This window comes from Theobroma cacao, chromosome 8 (genome assembly GCF_053813885.1).
Source record: "Theobroma cacao isolate CCN51 chromosome 8, ASM5381388v1, whole genome shotgun sequence".
In the NCBI taxonomy this organism is placed as follows: Eukaryota; Viridiplantae; Streptophyta; class Magnoliopsida; order Malvales; family Malvaceae; genus Theobroma; species Theobroma cacao.
In genome coordinates, this window is record NC_142646.1 from 12,462,681 (window position 1) to 12,481,442 (window position 18,762).

The 18,762-nt window shown below is 32.0% G+C and overlaps 1 protein-coding gene across 1 annotated transcript; it reads left to right on the forward strand.

Annotated features, from left to right (window-relative positions):
• The first annotated feature begins 7,584 nt into the window (after positions 1-7,584).
• On the forward strand, positions 7,585-9,141 carry LOC108663031 (alkane hydroxylase MAH1-like). The gene is made up of 2 exons (XM_088809220.1): positions 7,585-7,832; positions 8,043-9,141. The coding sequence occupies exons 1-2, from the start codon at positions 7,585-7,587 to the stop codon at positions 8,989-8,991; spliced, it is 1,197 nt and encodes a 398-aa protein (XP_088665346.1). The 3' UTR covers positions 8,992-9,141.
• Positions 9,142-18,762: the final 9,621 nt, after the last annotated feature.

Consider the following 18,762-nt stretch of genomic DNA (forward strand, 5'->3'; position numbering starts at 1 on the left):
TTTAACCATGTATATTTGGCCTTAACCATTGATAACTCTATTATATAGAGTTATCTTATGCATCTTTGGAACCTAAAATTGAGCTAAGTCCTCTGGTTTTAGGTAATCCATAGGTAATTTTATGCTTAGTAGTAGTAATTTAATTTATGTCATGGCATTTATCATTTATGCAATTTCAATGAATTTCTTGTTAAAATTCCTCATTTCAGTCTCTAATTAATTGATTTTTTGATATTAAAAGATGTGCAAGGACTTGGAACTCAAATGGCAAAGGATGGTGCAAGTAGCTTAAGAAAGGCCTCCGAACATGCTGTAATATTTTGAGCATAACCGAGCTACAGAGCTCCAATCGATATGATTCTTGAACCTACAGAAAGCTAAGAGGAAGAGATACAACTTTGATGTTTAGTACTTTACCTAGTTCAAAAGGAATTATGGTAAAAAATGTAGAGAAATTTGACTAACTGCAATAAACTATAGTCAGTGTTGATAGAAGCTTAGGCACCTAGGCGCCCAGCTCTCAACGCCTAGGCACCGAATGCACTATCCAGCATGTTAAAACAAGCCACAAAACAGAACCTTGGGTGCCTAGGTGCTGACACATAATTTTGCACATTTTTGGCCATTGGATTTTACATCAAATGGCCATCAAAATAGGTATAAATAGAATCATTTTTTAGGGTTGAAGTAGAACATCTTGAGGAGCAACTTTAGAGGCAAAAAGGAGCTTTCCACAAGGAGAATAGAAGAGTAAAAATCTTGAAGAAAAGCTTGACAAAGCTGCACCAAAAGAGCTTTCTCTCACTAGTTTTATTTTTCTCTTTCTAAATCTCCTTGTATAAATGCTTAATTTTGCTGAAATTTTATTATAGACTATTGAAATGTTAAGCTAAACTTTCTTTTCTAGGATTATGGTGGATATTAATGTATAGTTTGGATGCTTGATTGACAATTATTTGTTTTTATGGAATATTTAGTGTTTATTTAAAATTGCACTTATTTCCCATTTTATTGACTGATCACCAACAGGATGTTTATGTTTTAGATACTACTTGACAAAGTTAGTCTAAAAAGACCATGGTTTGGGTATTATATGATCATTGCAATTATGAATTAATTGGGTGATTGGTTAATAGGGCAAACATACATCTATTAACCATATATAGTCACTTTATAGGACCTATACTTAAAGAACTTAGCTTAATTAATTAGCTATAGACATATAGATAATTAAATTAAATTAGGCCATTGTACGATATCTCGACAAAGAATTATACATGTTTAAGGATCCTAAGTTAGTATTAGTTTTCCATAAAAGTAGGTAATTAGTCAGTCTTAAGTCCAAATGAAGCATTAATTGAAACCATAATTTTAGGTACTTTCCCACTGTTCTTCAACTTAATTTACTTGCAATTTTTTTAGCTTAGTTCACTAGTTTAGCCTTGCTACTTTAATTTTGGTTTTCAATTAATTTCCAAACTAGATTTCCTTGGATAAGATTAGATTGCCCAATTTTAGTAATTAGCAAGAATTTAGATATAATTCCCTGTAGAGACGATAACTCACTCACTACTATATTGCTTGTTGACCATGTGCACTTGCATGATGTTTTGCTAATTTGATAAAACTTTTAAAGCAAATTGTCTTGATAAATTAGCAAGCAACAATCATTCCAACTTAAATGACTAAATATCCCACTTGTCTTCGCCTGCTCAATGAACAAAGTATCCCACTAGCCTTAACCATTCCTTTTCATACTTGTTTCTTGTTATTCATTTCTAGTATGTGGGCAGGCATTTTATATCAGATTTAGGTTGAAGGATGAGGGCAAATTTTTGTAAAAAGGGTTTGAAAGTTGAGTGAAAAATTAGTTTGATCAAATTGTTCAATGTGAGGATTGCACTAATATAATAAGAGTAATTTAATTCCTATGTTTTATGGTTCAAACAAAATATTGTCAATTGCGATCGACTGAGGTAGAAGTGCACAACTCATGTCCGAGTTCCATGGTAGGAAAAAAAAGTCAGGTGTGGTGTTTTTGTGGACTCCTAGTGTCAATATTTTTGGTTTCTAGACTATGCTAGACTCACCATTTGTGTTTGCACACCAAAAAATTACAAATTATGATGCAGATATATAGCTATAAGAGATTCCCACAAGATCATTTTGGCTTGAATTTGACAAAGAAAACACTCTGTTTTTTGTTTGGACAGTGAGAAAGTGAGGAAAGACAAGAAGAGAAAAGAAAGAAACCCAAACAAATGCCTAATTTTTTTAATTAAATAATAATAAAAATTTAAACACAAAGGTTCTTCTTATCTTTTTATAAAAAAACTAATTGAAAATTTAACACCATTACTACCTTTTGGAAAATAAATAGAACATAAGGTTTTATATGGGAAAAAATAACCTCAGGGTGCTATGTGAGAAAAGATCATATTACAAGGAGTCTATGTGGAGTTTACCCTATTAATTATTAAGGGAGGATATTGTGTTCTCTTGACTAAAATTTTGTTGATTTATTTATGAAAATTTAAAAAAATTTTTATCGTTATTACATTTAATCAAACTCTTATAGTTTTATTTTAAGTCAAATAAGGTTTTATAACTAACGAATGATTAATTGTCATTAACCAAACTATCATTTGTCTTTTTATGTCACATGGTGTTGAAATGGCATGCTAATATACCATAGTAGCTGTTGAAATGGCATGCTTATATGGCATGATGACATGGTCACGTGACATTTTCACCTTCCACATCAATGTCACGCGGTATAAAAATGAGAAGTCGTATTTTGATTAATGATGGTTATAACCATTAGTTATAAGTGCTTATTTGGTCTAAAATAAAAATATAAGGTTTGATTGAAAGTAATAGAATCTAAAATAAAAATATAAGGTTTGATTGAAAGTAATAGAAAAATAAGTACTTACTTAAATTTTCTTAAATAATTCAAGATTTTTTAAAAATATATATGCCTAAACATCTCAATTTTTGGTGAAGATAAAACTCTAGTACAGTACAACCATTTCAAAATTTTCACTAATTGCAAATTAGTCGGGAAAAAGTATTTATATTGAAAAATAGGATTAATTTATAAAATATAATGTGTTTAATTTAAAATATACTAAACTGATAACTTTAATAGCTTGAAAATGATTGGAGTTTTAACATGACAAAAATGATTAAAATTTTTTGTCTATGTGATACTTGAATAGCTTGAGTGATTCTTGCATGCTTTTGATGTGTTTTGATGTTTCTTTACTCGATTGACATTTGAACTTGTATTTGAAGTTGTTTTGTGAAAGGAACAATCTTTTATACACTTTGAATCTCAAGTTCAAGTAAGAGGAATCAATTGTTGAAAAGGAAACATCAATTCTTGCAAGATGGAATACTTAGACAAGTTTCTGAAAGCCCAAGAATCCATTCCAAATAGTCAAGAAGTCGATTCTCGCAAGTCTGGGTAGAAAAATAAGCACAAAGAATCAATTCTTGGAAAAACGGATGTTGATTCATGAAGCAAGAAGAACTGATATCTAGAAAGGCAAGAATCAATTTTCAAACAAGAAGAATTGATATCTGGAGAGGCAAGAATAGATTCTCAAACAAGAAAAACTAATATCTCAAGAATGAAGAATCAATTTTCATAAAGCAAAAAGCTCTAGACCAAAGAAGAATTGATATATGAAGAATAAAAAATCAATTCTCAGACTCCAAAAGTAGCCGTTAGACATAAAAAAGACAAGAAAAACAACTAGTTTCTTCATCATCCTTAATGGCTATGAACTTTTTCCAAGTATAAAAGAGACTTCTCTAACAAATTTTGAAAGAGAGAAGAACTAAGAAAGAGATCATTTGATCAAGGATCAAATGAAATGAAGAAGAAGAGGAAACATAGAGAAAAACAAAGCTAGAACAAGCCACTCATATTCTTTTCAAAAGCTTGTAAGTTATATTTGAGCTTCAACTCTTATATTTTGGAATCATTTTTATACTCTTCGTCCATGTACTTAACAAAATCCACCTTCTAGAGGTATATTTGCTTCACTCTTGTGAGAGAGAGAAAGGTTATGCCTAAGCCTTAAAAGACAATGTTGTAAAGGCTCTGCTTGATCCTTGAAAAGGCTGAGGTTATGTTTGCTCCTTGAAAAGGCATGTAAGTTTTCCTTGATCCTTGAAAAAGTTGAGGTTATGCTTGATCCTTGAAAAGACATGGGTTATGCTTGCTTCCATAAAAAGGCATTGTATGGGTTATGCTTGTTCCCGTGAAAAGCTTTGTTGTAAAGGTTATACTTGAGCCTTGAAAAATTATTTTTCATAGTGGATTACAAACTCCTTTGTGAGCCAGGGAAGAGGATGTAAGCACCTATGGAGAGGGCCAAACCTCTATAAATGATTTGTGCCTTTTCTCTTTTCTCTTTACTCTTGAACTTATGCATTTTCTCTTTACTCTTCACTGCTTCTTACTTGTGCATTTTACTTGGCTAGGAACGGATTTGAACATTTGGTTTTGAGCTTGCCTTTTCTTCACTTAGTCTTCAAATCACCTTTGACTCACTTTGAAATACTTATGCCTTTTACCTTGGTTTGAAAAGTTTTGAAAATCTGCACTTACCTTGTTTTATTCTTTGATTTACTCTTTAATTTACTTTACACTTTTGATTTATGCACTTCACTTTGAAAAATTGTTGAGAATTTGTTTTAACTTACTTGCTCATTTGGTTTTCAAATTGTTTTTGACATGTTTTAAAGTAAGAGCAAGATTTGAGAATCTCCCTTCTTCTTTAGCTTGTGCTTTTATCATGAAAATATTTTAGAAATTTCATTATAGCTCACTTACTCATCATCTCATCATCTTTATACTTGAGCATTCTTACTTCACCTAGATGAGTATTGAAAATATGTTTTCAGCTTGTTTGTTCATTTCTTTGGTTTGTTCCAAAGCGAAAACAAATTTGAGAAATTGTCATCAAGTTTCAAAGCTCAATTTGTTTGAAAGAATTTTTGAAAATCCAATTCACCTCACTCTCCTCGATATTTTCCTCATTATTATTGAGCTAACACATTTCTAACATAAACATTAATTTTAATTTTAGCAAACTTGATATAGATTTTTAAATAACTTAAATTCAATAGAAAAACAAGATTAACAATTCGAATTTAAGATTTGTCTTACTTATGTTTCTCTGTCTTTGATTTGAGAAGATAACTATCCAAGGACTAAGATAAAAAAATATCTATTTCAAACCTTAAAAAGAAAAAAAAATTCAACTGAAATCTTTTGGAAATTCAGCACTTTATTTTTTTTCTTTGTTTCCTCATTGCATTTATTTAGAATTAGGCTTAGTGCTAGCCCAATTTCATATCTTAGTTTATAGTTTATAAAAAATCAGATAAGCCTGGGATGCTTTTGAGTAGAGAGCACCAAAGAATGATGAAATGATAGTCTAGGAGAAGCCCAAGCAACACTATGTTAAACTTAATGTTGATGGTTGTGCAAAAGGCAACTGGGAATGGCGGCAACGGGTGGTTTGATTAGGGATGAGAATGGCAATTGGAGTGTGGGATTTACATACAAGATTAGCATCTCTTTCTCTTTAACTGTTGAACTTTGGGCTATGTACCAAGGTTTAAGTTTGTGCTAGAATAGGGGTTACAAGAAGATGCAGGTTGAATATGATTTTGCAATAGCTATATAGAAAATTTCCAACCAAAGAACTACTATGGATCCGAATGCTCAACTTCTGAGGGATATTAAGAAGTTACTTTTACAAGATTGAGATTGTTCAATCTCTCACGTCTATCGTAAAGTCAATCAATATGTCGATTGGATGGCTACACACTATGAAAACTTATCTTTGAGGTTACATATCTTCAAGACTTCTCCAAGTAGTATTTTCACTTGTTTATTTGTAGGATTAAAATGATATAGTTTGTTCTATTTTGTTCTTTCCCCTGTTAAAAAAACTCAAATAAGTCATCATTTTGATTAACATTTTCAGCGAAAAAAGACCCTCATTGCAAACCACGTAAGGTAACTGTTTGTAAAATTGACTGATTGAACTGTCATTTATTTTTCGCAATTTGTAATGATGGGCATTGTTATTCTTAGCTATAGATTTGAAAAGTTCCTACATAAGACAATGAATAATTTTAATCAATTAAGGACTTAATTTGATAAATTATCAAAATCATATATATATTGTTCACTATTTATGTTTTTAGAGTTCATACTTTTATATTAATTTAACTTTTTATATTCTAAACAATTGTCCTCTTAGAAACTAATATATTCTAAATCCCTTGATTTGATCCAAATACATAAAATAAGTAAACATTATATGTATATATATTTAGTATTAAAACGTGTGACATGCGCCCATTGATAAAATAATATTCAGATGGATCATGTTTATAATAATTTTGCATAAGTTTGCCTCTATGAATCTATTATACTAGTATTATCTTTTGACTTGTCAGTTCAACTCCAAATCAAGATCAAAGATATCAATCAAATAAATAAAAAATAATTAAAAATAAATCCCACCGAATCTTATTGTTAAATTTTTAGTTATCACAGCTAATGATGAATTAGAATGCTTAGCATTATCCCCCCCAAAAAAAAAGGTACAAATATAAATGAAAATGTTATATATTCATTCCATTCAGATGCAAGGAAACATGGTGGAATGATTAATAAATATTTAATTTAAAAAAAATGAAAATAAGTAGAAGAGATTGTTAATTTTTTAATTAAATCACGTTATATGCAATATATAGACATTAAATAAATGTGTGACACGTGCCCATTGATAAAATAATATTCAGATGGATCATGTTTATAATAGTGTTACATAAGCTTGCCTCCAAGAATCTATTATATTAGTATTATCTTTTGACTTGTCAGTTCAACTCCAAATCAAGATCAAAGATATCAATCATATAGATAAAAACTAATTAAAAATAAATCCCACAGAATCTTATTGTTAAATTTTTAGTTATCACAGCTAATGATGGATTAGAATACTTAGCATTATCCCCCCAAAAAAGGTATTATATATAAATGAAAATGTTATATATTCATTCCATTAAGAAGCTAACGGGTTAGTGAAGGAAACATGGTGGAAAGATTAATAAACATTTAATTTAAAAAAAATGAAAATAAGTAGGAGAGATTGTTAATTTTTGAATTAAATCACGTTATATTCAATATATGGACATTAAATAAACTAACAATTTGCTATCAGTATATGCCATCTAAATTTAAATGAATTATAGATTATAACTTTGATGACATAAAATAGTATATGTACCCAATAAATATAATATTATTGATTTTAACTCTAATCCTACAATCTCACGCAAAAAATAATGTGGTGTCAAGTATACCGATGATCTCTCTCTCTATATAAACGCAGCTGAATTGTGTATACAATGAGGAAACAAACATACACAGTCACGATGGCAACATTTGCTTATATCGGATTCCTTATATTACCAGTTATTATTTTGTTCTTTATTATTCTTCGATATTCCGGGAAAACCAATGACCTTCCATGGAATTGGCCCATCATTGGCATGTTGCCGATGATATTAACCCACTTCCACCGCCTTGCTGACAGATGCACCGAATTCCTTGAAAGCAGCGGCGGTACATTTATAGTGAAAGGCCTTTGGTTTACCAACACGGATCTTATATTCACTAGCGATCCTGTGAACGTGCATCACATATTCAGCAGCAACTTCTCCATGTATCCGAAAGGGATAGGGTGGAAGAAGCGATTTGATGTTTTTGGAAATACACTTTTCAATTCGGATTTTGAGGAATGGAAGAATCACAAGGTATTTTTTCGAGGCTATTTAAGCCATCGAAGGTTCCATGAACTCCTGCCAAAGATTTTCGAGGATAGCATGAAGAAAAAGCTGATCCCAAGTCTGGAGCATGTGTCTAAACAAGATATACCTGTGGACTTTGCAAGTCTACTTAAAGGGTATATATTTTATATTTCTTGCAGACTTGCTACTGGTTGTGATGCTTGTTCTAGCTTCCCCGTCAGTTTCCATGAAAATCTGTTTTCAAATGCCATAATGCATGCCTGCGAAGCCATTTTTTCTCGGCATATCTTTCCAGAGAGTATTTGGAAACTACAAAAATGGCTAGGGATCGGAAAAGAGGGGAAATTACGTGATGCTTGGATAACAATTGACAACGTGTTGGCAGAGCAAATATCGCTAAAGCGAAAAGAGGTGAGCGATAGAATGGCAGAGGAGGATATAGATTTCAATGCACTGGAACTTCACTTGAGCAGACACAAACTCCTTGGACCTATATCTGTTTCTAATGGCTTAATTAGAGACAACATGCTTGGTTTGATGTTCGCTACCCAAGATACTACAAGCACAGCCCTCAGTTGGTTCTTCTGGCTTCTTTCAAGGCATCCGGCTGTTGAGAAGAGAATTCGAGAAGAAATACAAGAATATTTTCCGGAAAATGGAGAAACGAAATGGCTAGCGTATGGTGCTAAAGAGTTGGATAAAATGGTTTATCTCCACGCAGCTCTGTGCGAAACGTTAAGACTATTCCCCCCAGTTCCTTTCCAGACAAGGACTCCTCTTCAAAATGACACCCTTCCTAGTGGTCATAGGATCAATCGGGGTCAAAATATCCTGATCTGCACATATGCAATGGGAAGGATGACATCTGTGTGGGGAGAGGATTGCCGTGAATTCAAGCCAGAGAGATGGATCACCCATGACGGAGGGATTAAACACGAACCAGCACACAAGTTCTTCGCATTCAACGCAGGGCCTAGGATTTGTCCTGGGAAGGATGTTGGTTTTACTCTATTGAAGGGAATTGCATCAGCTATTATCCACAACTACCATGTCAAGGTAGTAGAAAACCACCCAGTGATCCATCAATCCAGCATCGTTCTGCATATGAAACATGGTTTAATGGTTGCAGTCAAGAAGAGATGGCCATGACATTGGTTCTCTCATGTATAACACCATATATGGCTACTGTGTTCATATAAATAAATAAACAAAATAATCTAAAAAAGTGAATAAAATACTTATGTCTAATTTTAATTTTTACTTATGCCTCAACCTTTGGGGTGTGAGGCAAGGCAAGCTCGAGTCAACTCCCAGTTTTCTTTAGAATTTAATTGTGAACAAAATTTGAGTTGATAATGAATATTAAAAATAAATTCAGAAATGTTTTTTTTTGTACTGATGGTCTCGATATGAAGATTACTTTATTTAGTTTAGCATTATAGGGATTAAAAAATATACATTTTACATAAGAATAGTCATAATTTTATATTACTCTATCAAAGAGGATGCTTCAAGTTCAGTGCTAATATATCCAAATGGGCAGGGCAGAGGTCCCCCCGAATTTTTAAAATTTTTTTCATATTATATAAAATTTTTTAAATTTTTTATATATTCTCTTAACAGCTTTCTCAAAATAATTTTTTAGTTAATAATTAATACAAATAAAGAACAACAAAATGATCCCATACACCTGACTCAACTTTAATTTTTTTTCTTTCAATTTATATAATTATTTATATTTATATTTATTTATTTATTGCATTTTTATTCTATTTGCCCATTTGTTCTAAGTTTTTTTAAATTTTCTTACCCAAATTTCCACGAAACATTAACCATATTCTTTTTCTTTCTTTTATGTTATGTCATATGTGGTATTTATCTTTTATTTGCTATGTTCTTCTTTTTTCTGTTATGTGGATTTTATTTTTTGTTATTTTAATATTTAAAAATTAATAAATTATTATATAGTTCTCAAATATAAGTTATAGTGTTGCGTTATTGCTTAAAATTTCATTTTATGTATTATTTATTTTATTAATCTTGATTATGTAAGAGAAAATTAACTGGAGTATATCTTTTTTATGTGTTTTACGGTTTATATTTAGTTGAAAGGAAATTATCTTGAATATATAGTCTTTAAACCATTTGAATTATATAATAGGACATTATTTATCTTATATATTGTATTTAACTATATATTTATATTTTATATATTATACTTTTATATTTAGTATTATAAATCTAAAAATAAAATAAGAACATTGTATGTTGACTGTATGAATTCTTTTTTTTTTTAGGTTTGATTAAAGTATGAGTAAGTTGAAAATAATTGACAAATTATTTAAAAAGACAAAAGATGCAAATCACCAAAATAATTCTCTTATAATTAAGCCACCAAACCTCAATGCTTCAATTCATGAATAAGAGCAATGTAAATCAAAATGTTCAAGACTCAATCTTAAAGAAATAAATGTTTTTCAATATATAATCAATAATTGATAAATCTGAATCCAGAAAACATGGTCGAACACAACTTTTTCGAAAAAACTATTGTAAGTCTTTTTTTTTCTTGATTTTCAGGTTATATAAAATTATTTTTTATTAACAATATTTTAATTGTTGGCTAAATTTAAAGTATTAATTTTTAAAATTTTTAACTCTTATTGTTCTGTTTTTGGCCTTATACAAAAGTTGGATATCTTCGCCCCTGCAAATGGACCCATTAGTCAAATATTTGTATATATATATATATTAATTACAAAAGTAGTCTTAAAAGCAAAGAAAATCGACATGAAGTTCAAGTTTGATTTCGATCCAAAAGTTCATGCCTGAGTATTTGATATGCAAAGAGTAAATTAACACAATTCTAATAGATAATTAATTTTCATATAATACTAAAAATAACCCTTAAACTATTTAAGAAAATTCAAATAAGCTTTTATTTTTCTATTACGTTCAATCAAGTCCTTGTACTTTTATTTTTGATTAAATAAACCTTTATGACTAATGGTTGACTAATTGCCATTAATCAAAATGTCCATTGTCATAAAAAAATATCCATGTGGTGTTGACATGGTATTGATGTGGAGAGTGAAAAATGTGATATGATCATATCATCATACCATCTTACCATCTATTATGACATGTTAACATGCCACGTTAACACTACATGGCATTGAATGACAAGTAAGTCAACCATTAGTTATACAGGCTTATTTGATTCAAAATAAAAATATAAGAATTTATTTGGCTCGAAATAAAAGTACAAAGGAATTGCTCTAGAAAGTGTTGAAATCAAGGATCTTTCAACTAAGTTAAACCTCTCAGAATCTCCTCTTTTTGATGGATCCTCTAAGCAGACTGGAATTTCTCCACAAACACCTTGTCAGCACTCACTTCCTTTTATTGGGGGAAAACAAGCTGAAATTGCTCTACAAACACTTGTACCACACTCAAAACTAGTGAGACCATTTAAGAGCCTTGAGTTCCTCAAATCTGTTAACTTAAATCGAGTAAGGCATGCAAAATTGGATCCCAATGAAAATATAGAGAAAGAATCTTCTCTTATTGAAATTGTAGAAAAACAACCTTCTCTGAGCAAAGATGAAGTTCTTGATCTCAATCTAGTGAGCAAGAAGAAATAATATTATGTCACATCCCATTTTTTTGAGGGATCGTGATTGACGCATGGACTTATGTGGGTATAGCCCACTAGGCCCAAGCAAGTCTAATCAATAATACATGGGCTAGTCATCCATCGCATACACATACGTTTTCATTCACAAATAAAGATATGCGAATAATCCATCAAATCCACCATATTTTGGAACTTCTCAGCTAAAGTGTGGTTTTTATCACATTTCATATAAATACTCACAATGTCATAACAATTATGGTCCGACACACATCCCATGCTTATATCGCTATGGTTCATCTTCATCCACCATAGTTTTATAATTCATATGCATCTATATCCGAGGGCTCAACACAATGTACAGAAGCATAAATAAGTGTGGGTATATCAACATTTATTTACACAAGTAGTTCATTATCAACATAAAAATTCCAAGACCCGACTCGACACACTGCGGAGTGTAACAACATTCGAAGGCTGGAAGGAAGGTTTTACCACACCTACCATGAATGAGCTGAGCTATTCTCCATAAGTCCCCTAGCCAAGCAAGCAACTGATTTGTAAATCAAAATAAGGGAAACTAATGTGTAAGTCACAAAAGCTTCGTGAGTGGATTTAGGCAAATGGACAAACCAAAGGGAAGAGGTTTTGCAATAAACTATACTTCGCAAAACAAAACATGAAGTTCATAAATATTCACTTAATGATTTCAATCATCAATACTCACATTTCAAGACTTTTCATAAATGTATTTGAAACCCAATATGCATTCGAGAGTTAATAAACATTTAAATGCTCCATTTACGAAAAATTTACAAGGAGGAAACAAGAAAGTGAGAGAGAGTTTCTGAATCCACGAGTTCATCATTACTTGTTCATCGCATGAAAGTATCAATAGATGGTTAATCATCTCATTATTCCACATGAGCATAATAATTGTCAAATCACCAGACATAAGTGCCAAAATAAACAATATATATAAGAGAAGATTTAATTCATACCATTGTCATAAGATAAGGGGAGGATAGGTACTTTTACCAAATCCATCCTTGTGGTATTTTCACCCCCACACCAAGTTTTAGGAAGGAAAAAAGTGGGTACATTCATCCAACTAAACCTTATGGTATTCTTGCTGCCACATCAGGCTCTAAAGGGGAAAAGATTGGTACATTTGTCTAACTAGACCCTATGGTATTCTTACCCCCACATCGAGTTTTAGAAAGGGACAAGAATGGGTACATTCGCCCATCTTGGTCTTGTGGTATTCTTACTGCTACACTAGGCATTAAAAAGAGACAAAAATGGGTACATTCGCCTATCTTGGTCTTGTGGTATTCTTACCCCCACATCGGGCTTTATTCAAGTCACATCTCAATGAACATCCACAAAATAATCAACTCAAAGGCAAGCATTATACATAATTTCATGACATTCAACTTTTTGATTTATAATGGGTATCATAAATATTCTTAAAATATTAAAGAAGTGAAGACTTACTCATCCACTTTCACAATTCATTTCTATGACACTATAGTCACCATATTCACTTTTACGCTTAGGTGTCTCTATGGTTTTGTCAAGCCCAGCTCAACAATATGTTTATTATGCCATTTCTACATAAGAATGCATGTTTGCTTACTTGGGTACCTTGGAAATCGTTAAAAGACGGTATTATACCAAATGGTACAATTAAGTTGAATTAAGCCTCGAACTAGTCCAAATAGAGATTTTAAGATGAAATTGAGAATTTTAAAATCCCAAAATGACTTAAAATGGTGATTCAGAGTTCGAGGATCGATTTGGAGTCAAATTAGAGTTTTCATGACCTAGGGGCAAAATGATCATTTTGCTACCTGAGGTTAAGATGTGAGTGTTGGATGAAATTTTTGACTAAGATTGATCATTTGGATTATAATTTGAGTTTGAGAAGTGAAAAATTTTAATTTCAACATTTTTTTGAGCACAGGGGTAAAATAGTCATTTTGCCGCCTAAGGGCAAAATTGTAATTTTACATCACCTAACACTTGTCTAGCACATGGATTTTACCCAATATTATCATGGATAATTGAGAAAATTTATATGGTGGAGAGAGATTGCTTAATGGGTAAGTATGACACATGGACCAATGAAATGGTGACACATGGCAAATTTTTGTCCATTTAATATTTTCCTTTATAAAGCCAATTTGAGCTCTTCCACATTCATTCATGCATTAGTATAAAGTCTGTGGTACACAATTTAGGTACACAATTGAATTTGTGTAGAACATCGTGTTTAGACGATAATCCGAACAATTTACATCGCATTTCATGCATTAGTATAAAGTCTGAATTGGTTTTATAACAATTTAGCACAAATGTAGTAAATGGCTTATTGTGCATTATGTTTAGGTGGTGAGCTTTTTGGCAAAAGTAAAGAGATAGTACCCGAGGATCAAGAATCGGAGTACTCGAAATTCGACTCCCGAAATAGTGAGTAACTTTATTATCGTCTTAATTATCTAAAGTAGTTTTTAATCGTTTTTGTGATTTGATAGAAAAATGAGTTTAAATGGTAAATCTTTATGTTTTATAAATAAAATGTGATTAAATGAAATGATTTTATAAAATTGACATGAAATTGAAGGATGGTTTTGAAAATGGAGTAATTGGAGACTAATTACTGTGTTATAAATCATGGTTTGAATTGAATGGTTTATGATAATATTGGCATGAATGGTTGGATTTGGTAAATATGCTGAAAAAGTATGAACTGTTGATTTGCCTTGAGAGGCTGTAAAATAAAATAATTGCCATGTCATGTTGTTGAATTTTATTGAATTGGTGGGTTATAATTGGTCGCTGCAATGGACGGGTTCCGTGGACCAGCCTATTAGAGGAGCACGGTAACTCTATTATATTCATACCTCAGTATGAGAAGCGCGGTTGGATAACTCCTGAGGTTAACACTTTTAGAGTTCACTTGTGATACCCCAACTTCTATAGGCTTGTAACTAAGTATAGATGTAATAATATGGGCTAGGGGTAGTTTCGTCATTTTCTCTAATAAGCTTCCAAAAGAAAGTTTTATGATATTTTAAGGCCTAAATAGGTATAGGACAATATAAATGATGTGTGCTGATGAAAACACGAAGAAAACTAGAAGTTTCAACAATTTTCATTATAGGGGCAAAATGATCATTTTTCACCTCGGGTTAAAATTTTAAGTTTTTATGAACCCGAGCATGTTTAGACCATTATGGATATTGTCCTAGTGTTAAAAGAGCAAAAAGATTGCATAAAAGATTGGAAGAGAGTAAGTTAATTGGTGGAGGGGCATTTTCTTAATTTTAAAGGAAAGGATAAGATTGCCTATAAATACCTTGAATTTCCAATAGCTTCTTGAATTTTCCAGCAGCTGGTCTTCTTCTTCCCTTTTCCTCTCTCACGTTTCTTCAAAACTCCATGGAAGCTTGATTTGAAGCTTGAGTGATTTTTTCTCTCTAGCTCTAGTTTTCACACCTTTGAACCCTTTTGACTAGAACCTTTGAATTCTTTCATCCTCTCACTTTAAAAGCCTTCAAAAATCTGGTTTTCACACTTTCTCTCACTAACTGGACGTTCTAGAGAGAGAAAAAGAGAATTACACCATTTATTTGGAAGCAATTGGAAGGGAATTTGACTACAAAGGAGCCCTAGGGTAAGTGGTTAACTAAGTTCAATTTTTAGTTGCAGAAAATGGTTAGTAATTGGGATTTATGAGTTGTTTTACTATTTACTATGTTCATTACTTTTTAGTGATTAAGATAGTGAACATAGATGGCCATTTAATGTGGCAATTGAAAACTAGCTAAGAGATAGCTTTTAGAGTTCATAGTGTGTAAATTAATCTATTGTTTATGTTAATGTGATCCTAGGTTTTTAAGGAAGCACCATCATTCCAATTGGATCATTAGGGGAATTTGAGTCAATTAAAAGTTCTACAATCAATTGGTGAGTGGACTACCTTCAAAACTGATTTTGGGAATATGATGGATTTGACAAAGTGTTTGAATGATTTTATACAATTTTTCATGAAAATCAATGCCTTTCGTTGCAGCAAGAAACTTTCTGTTTTCTGGGTTGCAATTTCACTGCAGCGAGATTGAATCTCATTGCAGCAAGAAACATTCTGTTTCTGGGTAAAAATTTTGCTGCAGCGAGATTCAATCTCGCTATAGCGAAAAACTTTCTGTTTTGGTCTCTTATCTTGTCCAATTGGTGCCCTATCTTTCACTTCTTTGCTACCATATGGGAGCATGGACTTCTAACATTAAGGATTAAAAGAGTCAAGTTTAAAATGAGGAGGTTTAGTGAGAAACCCTTGGCCAGTTGAGAAACCCTCGTTCGGTTAATAACTAAATTCCAAAGTCGCTGCAACGAAATTCATTCTCGCTGCAGCGAGGATTCGTTGTTGTGTTTAACTTGCTTGTGCAATATTGAAGCTTTCATTCTTCAAATGATTCGCTATGTATGGGTTCATAATTTTCAAATGATTAATCACTTAAGGGCTCGATAAGGGGTTTTATTAGGAATGAACCAAATTGCATTGTTTTGAAACTAGTGCATCATGATTTTAAATTTCCTTTGTTGTTGCTTGTTCCCTTCCTTGTTCACTCACTGGGTTTATACTCACCATTTCAAATTCATGTTTTCAGATCACGAGGCAGTCGATAACTAGGACGAGGTATCCTTGTAGACCTGTGTCCATCTTTTGGTAGGTGTCTCGGCATTCAGTAGCTGTACATTCATCCGAGTCCCTCCGCTGGAAATCGAGTCTTCTTTTTGAGATGTATAGACAAACTTGATATAAATTATTAAGATACATGTTGTAGGCAATGTATGTATATTTTAAATGAGTAATGCCAGTACGATTTGGTAATGTATATTACTATTTTGGTTTAAAGTTACAATTTGTGACTTAACAATACTTGATGGTATGATGAGTAGAATAATTCGATAGGCTTGCTTGGGTTTAGTGGACTATGTCCATTGGGCCCATGCACCGGTCATGGCCCGAAATTGGGTCGTGATATCACTTCACGCTAAACCACCACGTGAGGGTGAACTCAGCCAATGCCAAAGAACGGCTATGTTTTCAAAATAAAAACATGATTTATGCGTACATAACTTTTTAACAGCCTTGGTGGACTCGATTGGGATAGCCCTCAGCTAAGGTATCCCTGATAACTAAGTATGAGAATGATTTTGGCACGAGCCAAACTTTTCAGGAAATCATAAGCCTTGTTGTTTATTTTGGTGAAATGAATCTATTTTATCTTATTAAAATGAGTTCGAAATGCTAAGAATCATTTTTATGCTAATCTATTTTATCTGTCTCCATTTACTCAGTTTTAGATATTTTAGATGGTATTTTTTTACTCACTGGGATTATATAATCTCACCACCTTCCTTTCCACCCATTTCAGGCTCAAGATAGTCGGTAAATAGCTCATTTCGTTGAGGGCTATAGTCGGACTTGCATCCTCAAAAACTGTAGGTTTACTGCTTTTGATACTTTTGATAGTTCGTGGGCCCACATGTCACTGTAAATTAAATTTTATGCTTTGGTTATCTGTATTACAGTATGTATGAATTTATTTAGCTTTTACGCTATAAAAATTATTTACCGGGAACTCTATAAATATTGTTTTATAAGAAAATAGAATATTTTATTGAATTTTTTTATTATATTCAAATAGTTATAGTTTCGTTTTAAATGAATGGTTTAGACATCTAAACTTATTTTTGATTATGAAATATGTGTTTTCCACTCGCATAGTACATTTTTAACTGGTTTTGAGATTTTTGAGGAAAAATGACCAAAATGCCCCTGTGAGAAAAAAATTATTTATCTATTGTTTTGATTTGGAAATAGTTTATAGTCTCTCAAAACATGATACTTAACAACCATTGCGCATAGGGGAGGTGCGAAAATTGATATTAAAGCCTTGCGAGGTTTCGGTTGGCATTCAGAGCAATGAATGTCTATTGGGACGTTGCGGCGGTTGTCACGGGCTCTAAGGGAGTACTGGGTCGTGACAGGTCTACAATAGTTCATATGCTTTGGTGGTTTCCTTAATATCCCACAATCACATTTATTTGGATGGTTATCTATCAAACCACCTAGATCTCATTTTAGCCATGCATTAATCATGCAACATACATTCAGTCGAGGAATATTTGAGTGAAAACATTTGAAAGGGCCTGTCCCTCTTTGTTGAAAACTAATATATAATAGAGATATTTAATACACAGTAGATTAAAAATTTCATTGAAAACATTTATTCACACACAATTCGGTTTATCTAAAAACAAATCAGCATCCAAATCATGCAAGGTAATTTCATCAGTAAACCATGCTCAACTTTACCTTTTAAAATACTTAAAAAGGTGTACCCACTCACCTCGACAAGAAGCGTATTCTTTTCCTAAGCTTTGTGTCACCAAAATCTTGCTCATTTACAGTTTCGAGCGCTAGCAATCACTTATCATAACAATTCTAACATAAATCCTTACTTTTCTATCAAACCCATTTACTCAAAATTAACCGATTAGAATCATATTATTCATTTCAAAGCAACCCACAATATTTCAAGCCCAAATCATATATAATTATTCTTACCTCCTCAACCTTGTTGAAGAACAAAAACCCCTAAAATCCTAGCTCAAATTCTGATTAAATGAGCTAAAATTTGTGAAACCTTTGAGTTAGGTTGAAACATTATGATTAAAACCCAAAAATGCAAAATCTTACCTTAAATTTGAGTTTGGAAGGTTGGATCTTTGTCTAATGGGGTTTTGAAAGGTTAAAAGAGGGTTTAGTGGTTGTTGGGAATGAGTTGGAGACTGAGAAAATGTAAAACGAAGGCTCGCGCTCATTTTTAATGTTTTATATACTGATATGTCAAAAAGGTGCTACAGTTGACTACTCAAATTCTATAGTCAACTATGGCTATATTTTCTTCAAGAATCTCATGCTTTCTATTATAGGGTTGACTATGGTTGTGAATTCTTCAAGATTTTCATACTTTCTGTCATAGGATCGACTTGTAACCATTGGGGTCTATCTTCCAAGTTCAAACTTGCCAAAATACATTATTTTGACTTTTTTTTTAAACATTGCTTCTATCATCATTCATCCATGAACATAACACAATAAAATGGAAGGATTTACATCAAATGACAAGGAATTCTCATAGATAATCGTCACCAACAGATAATTTATCAAAGTTCAAGTTTTTACCAAATTTTCACAATATGAAAAA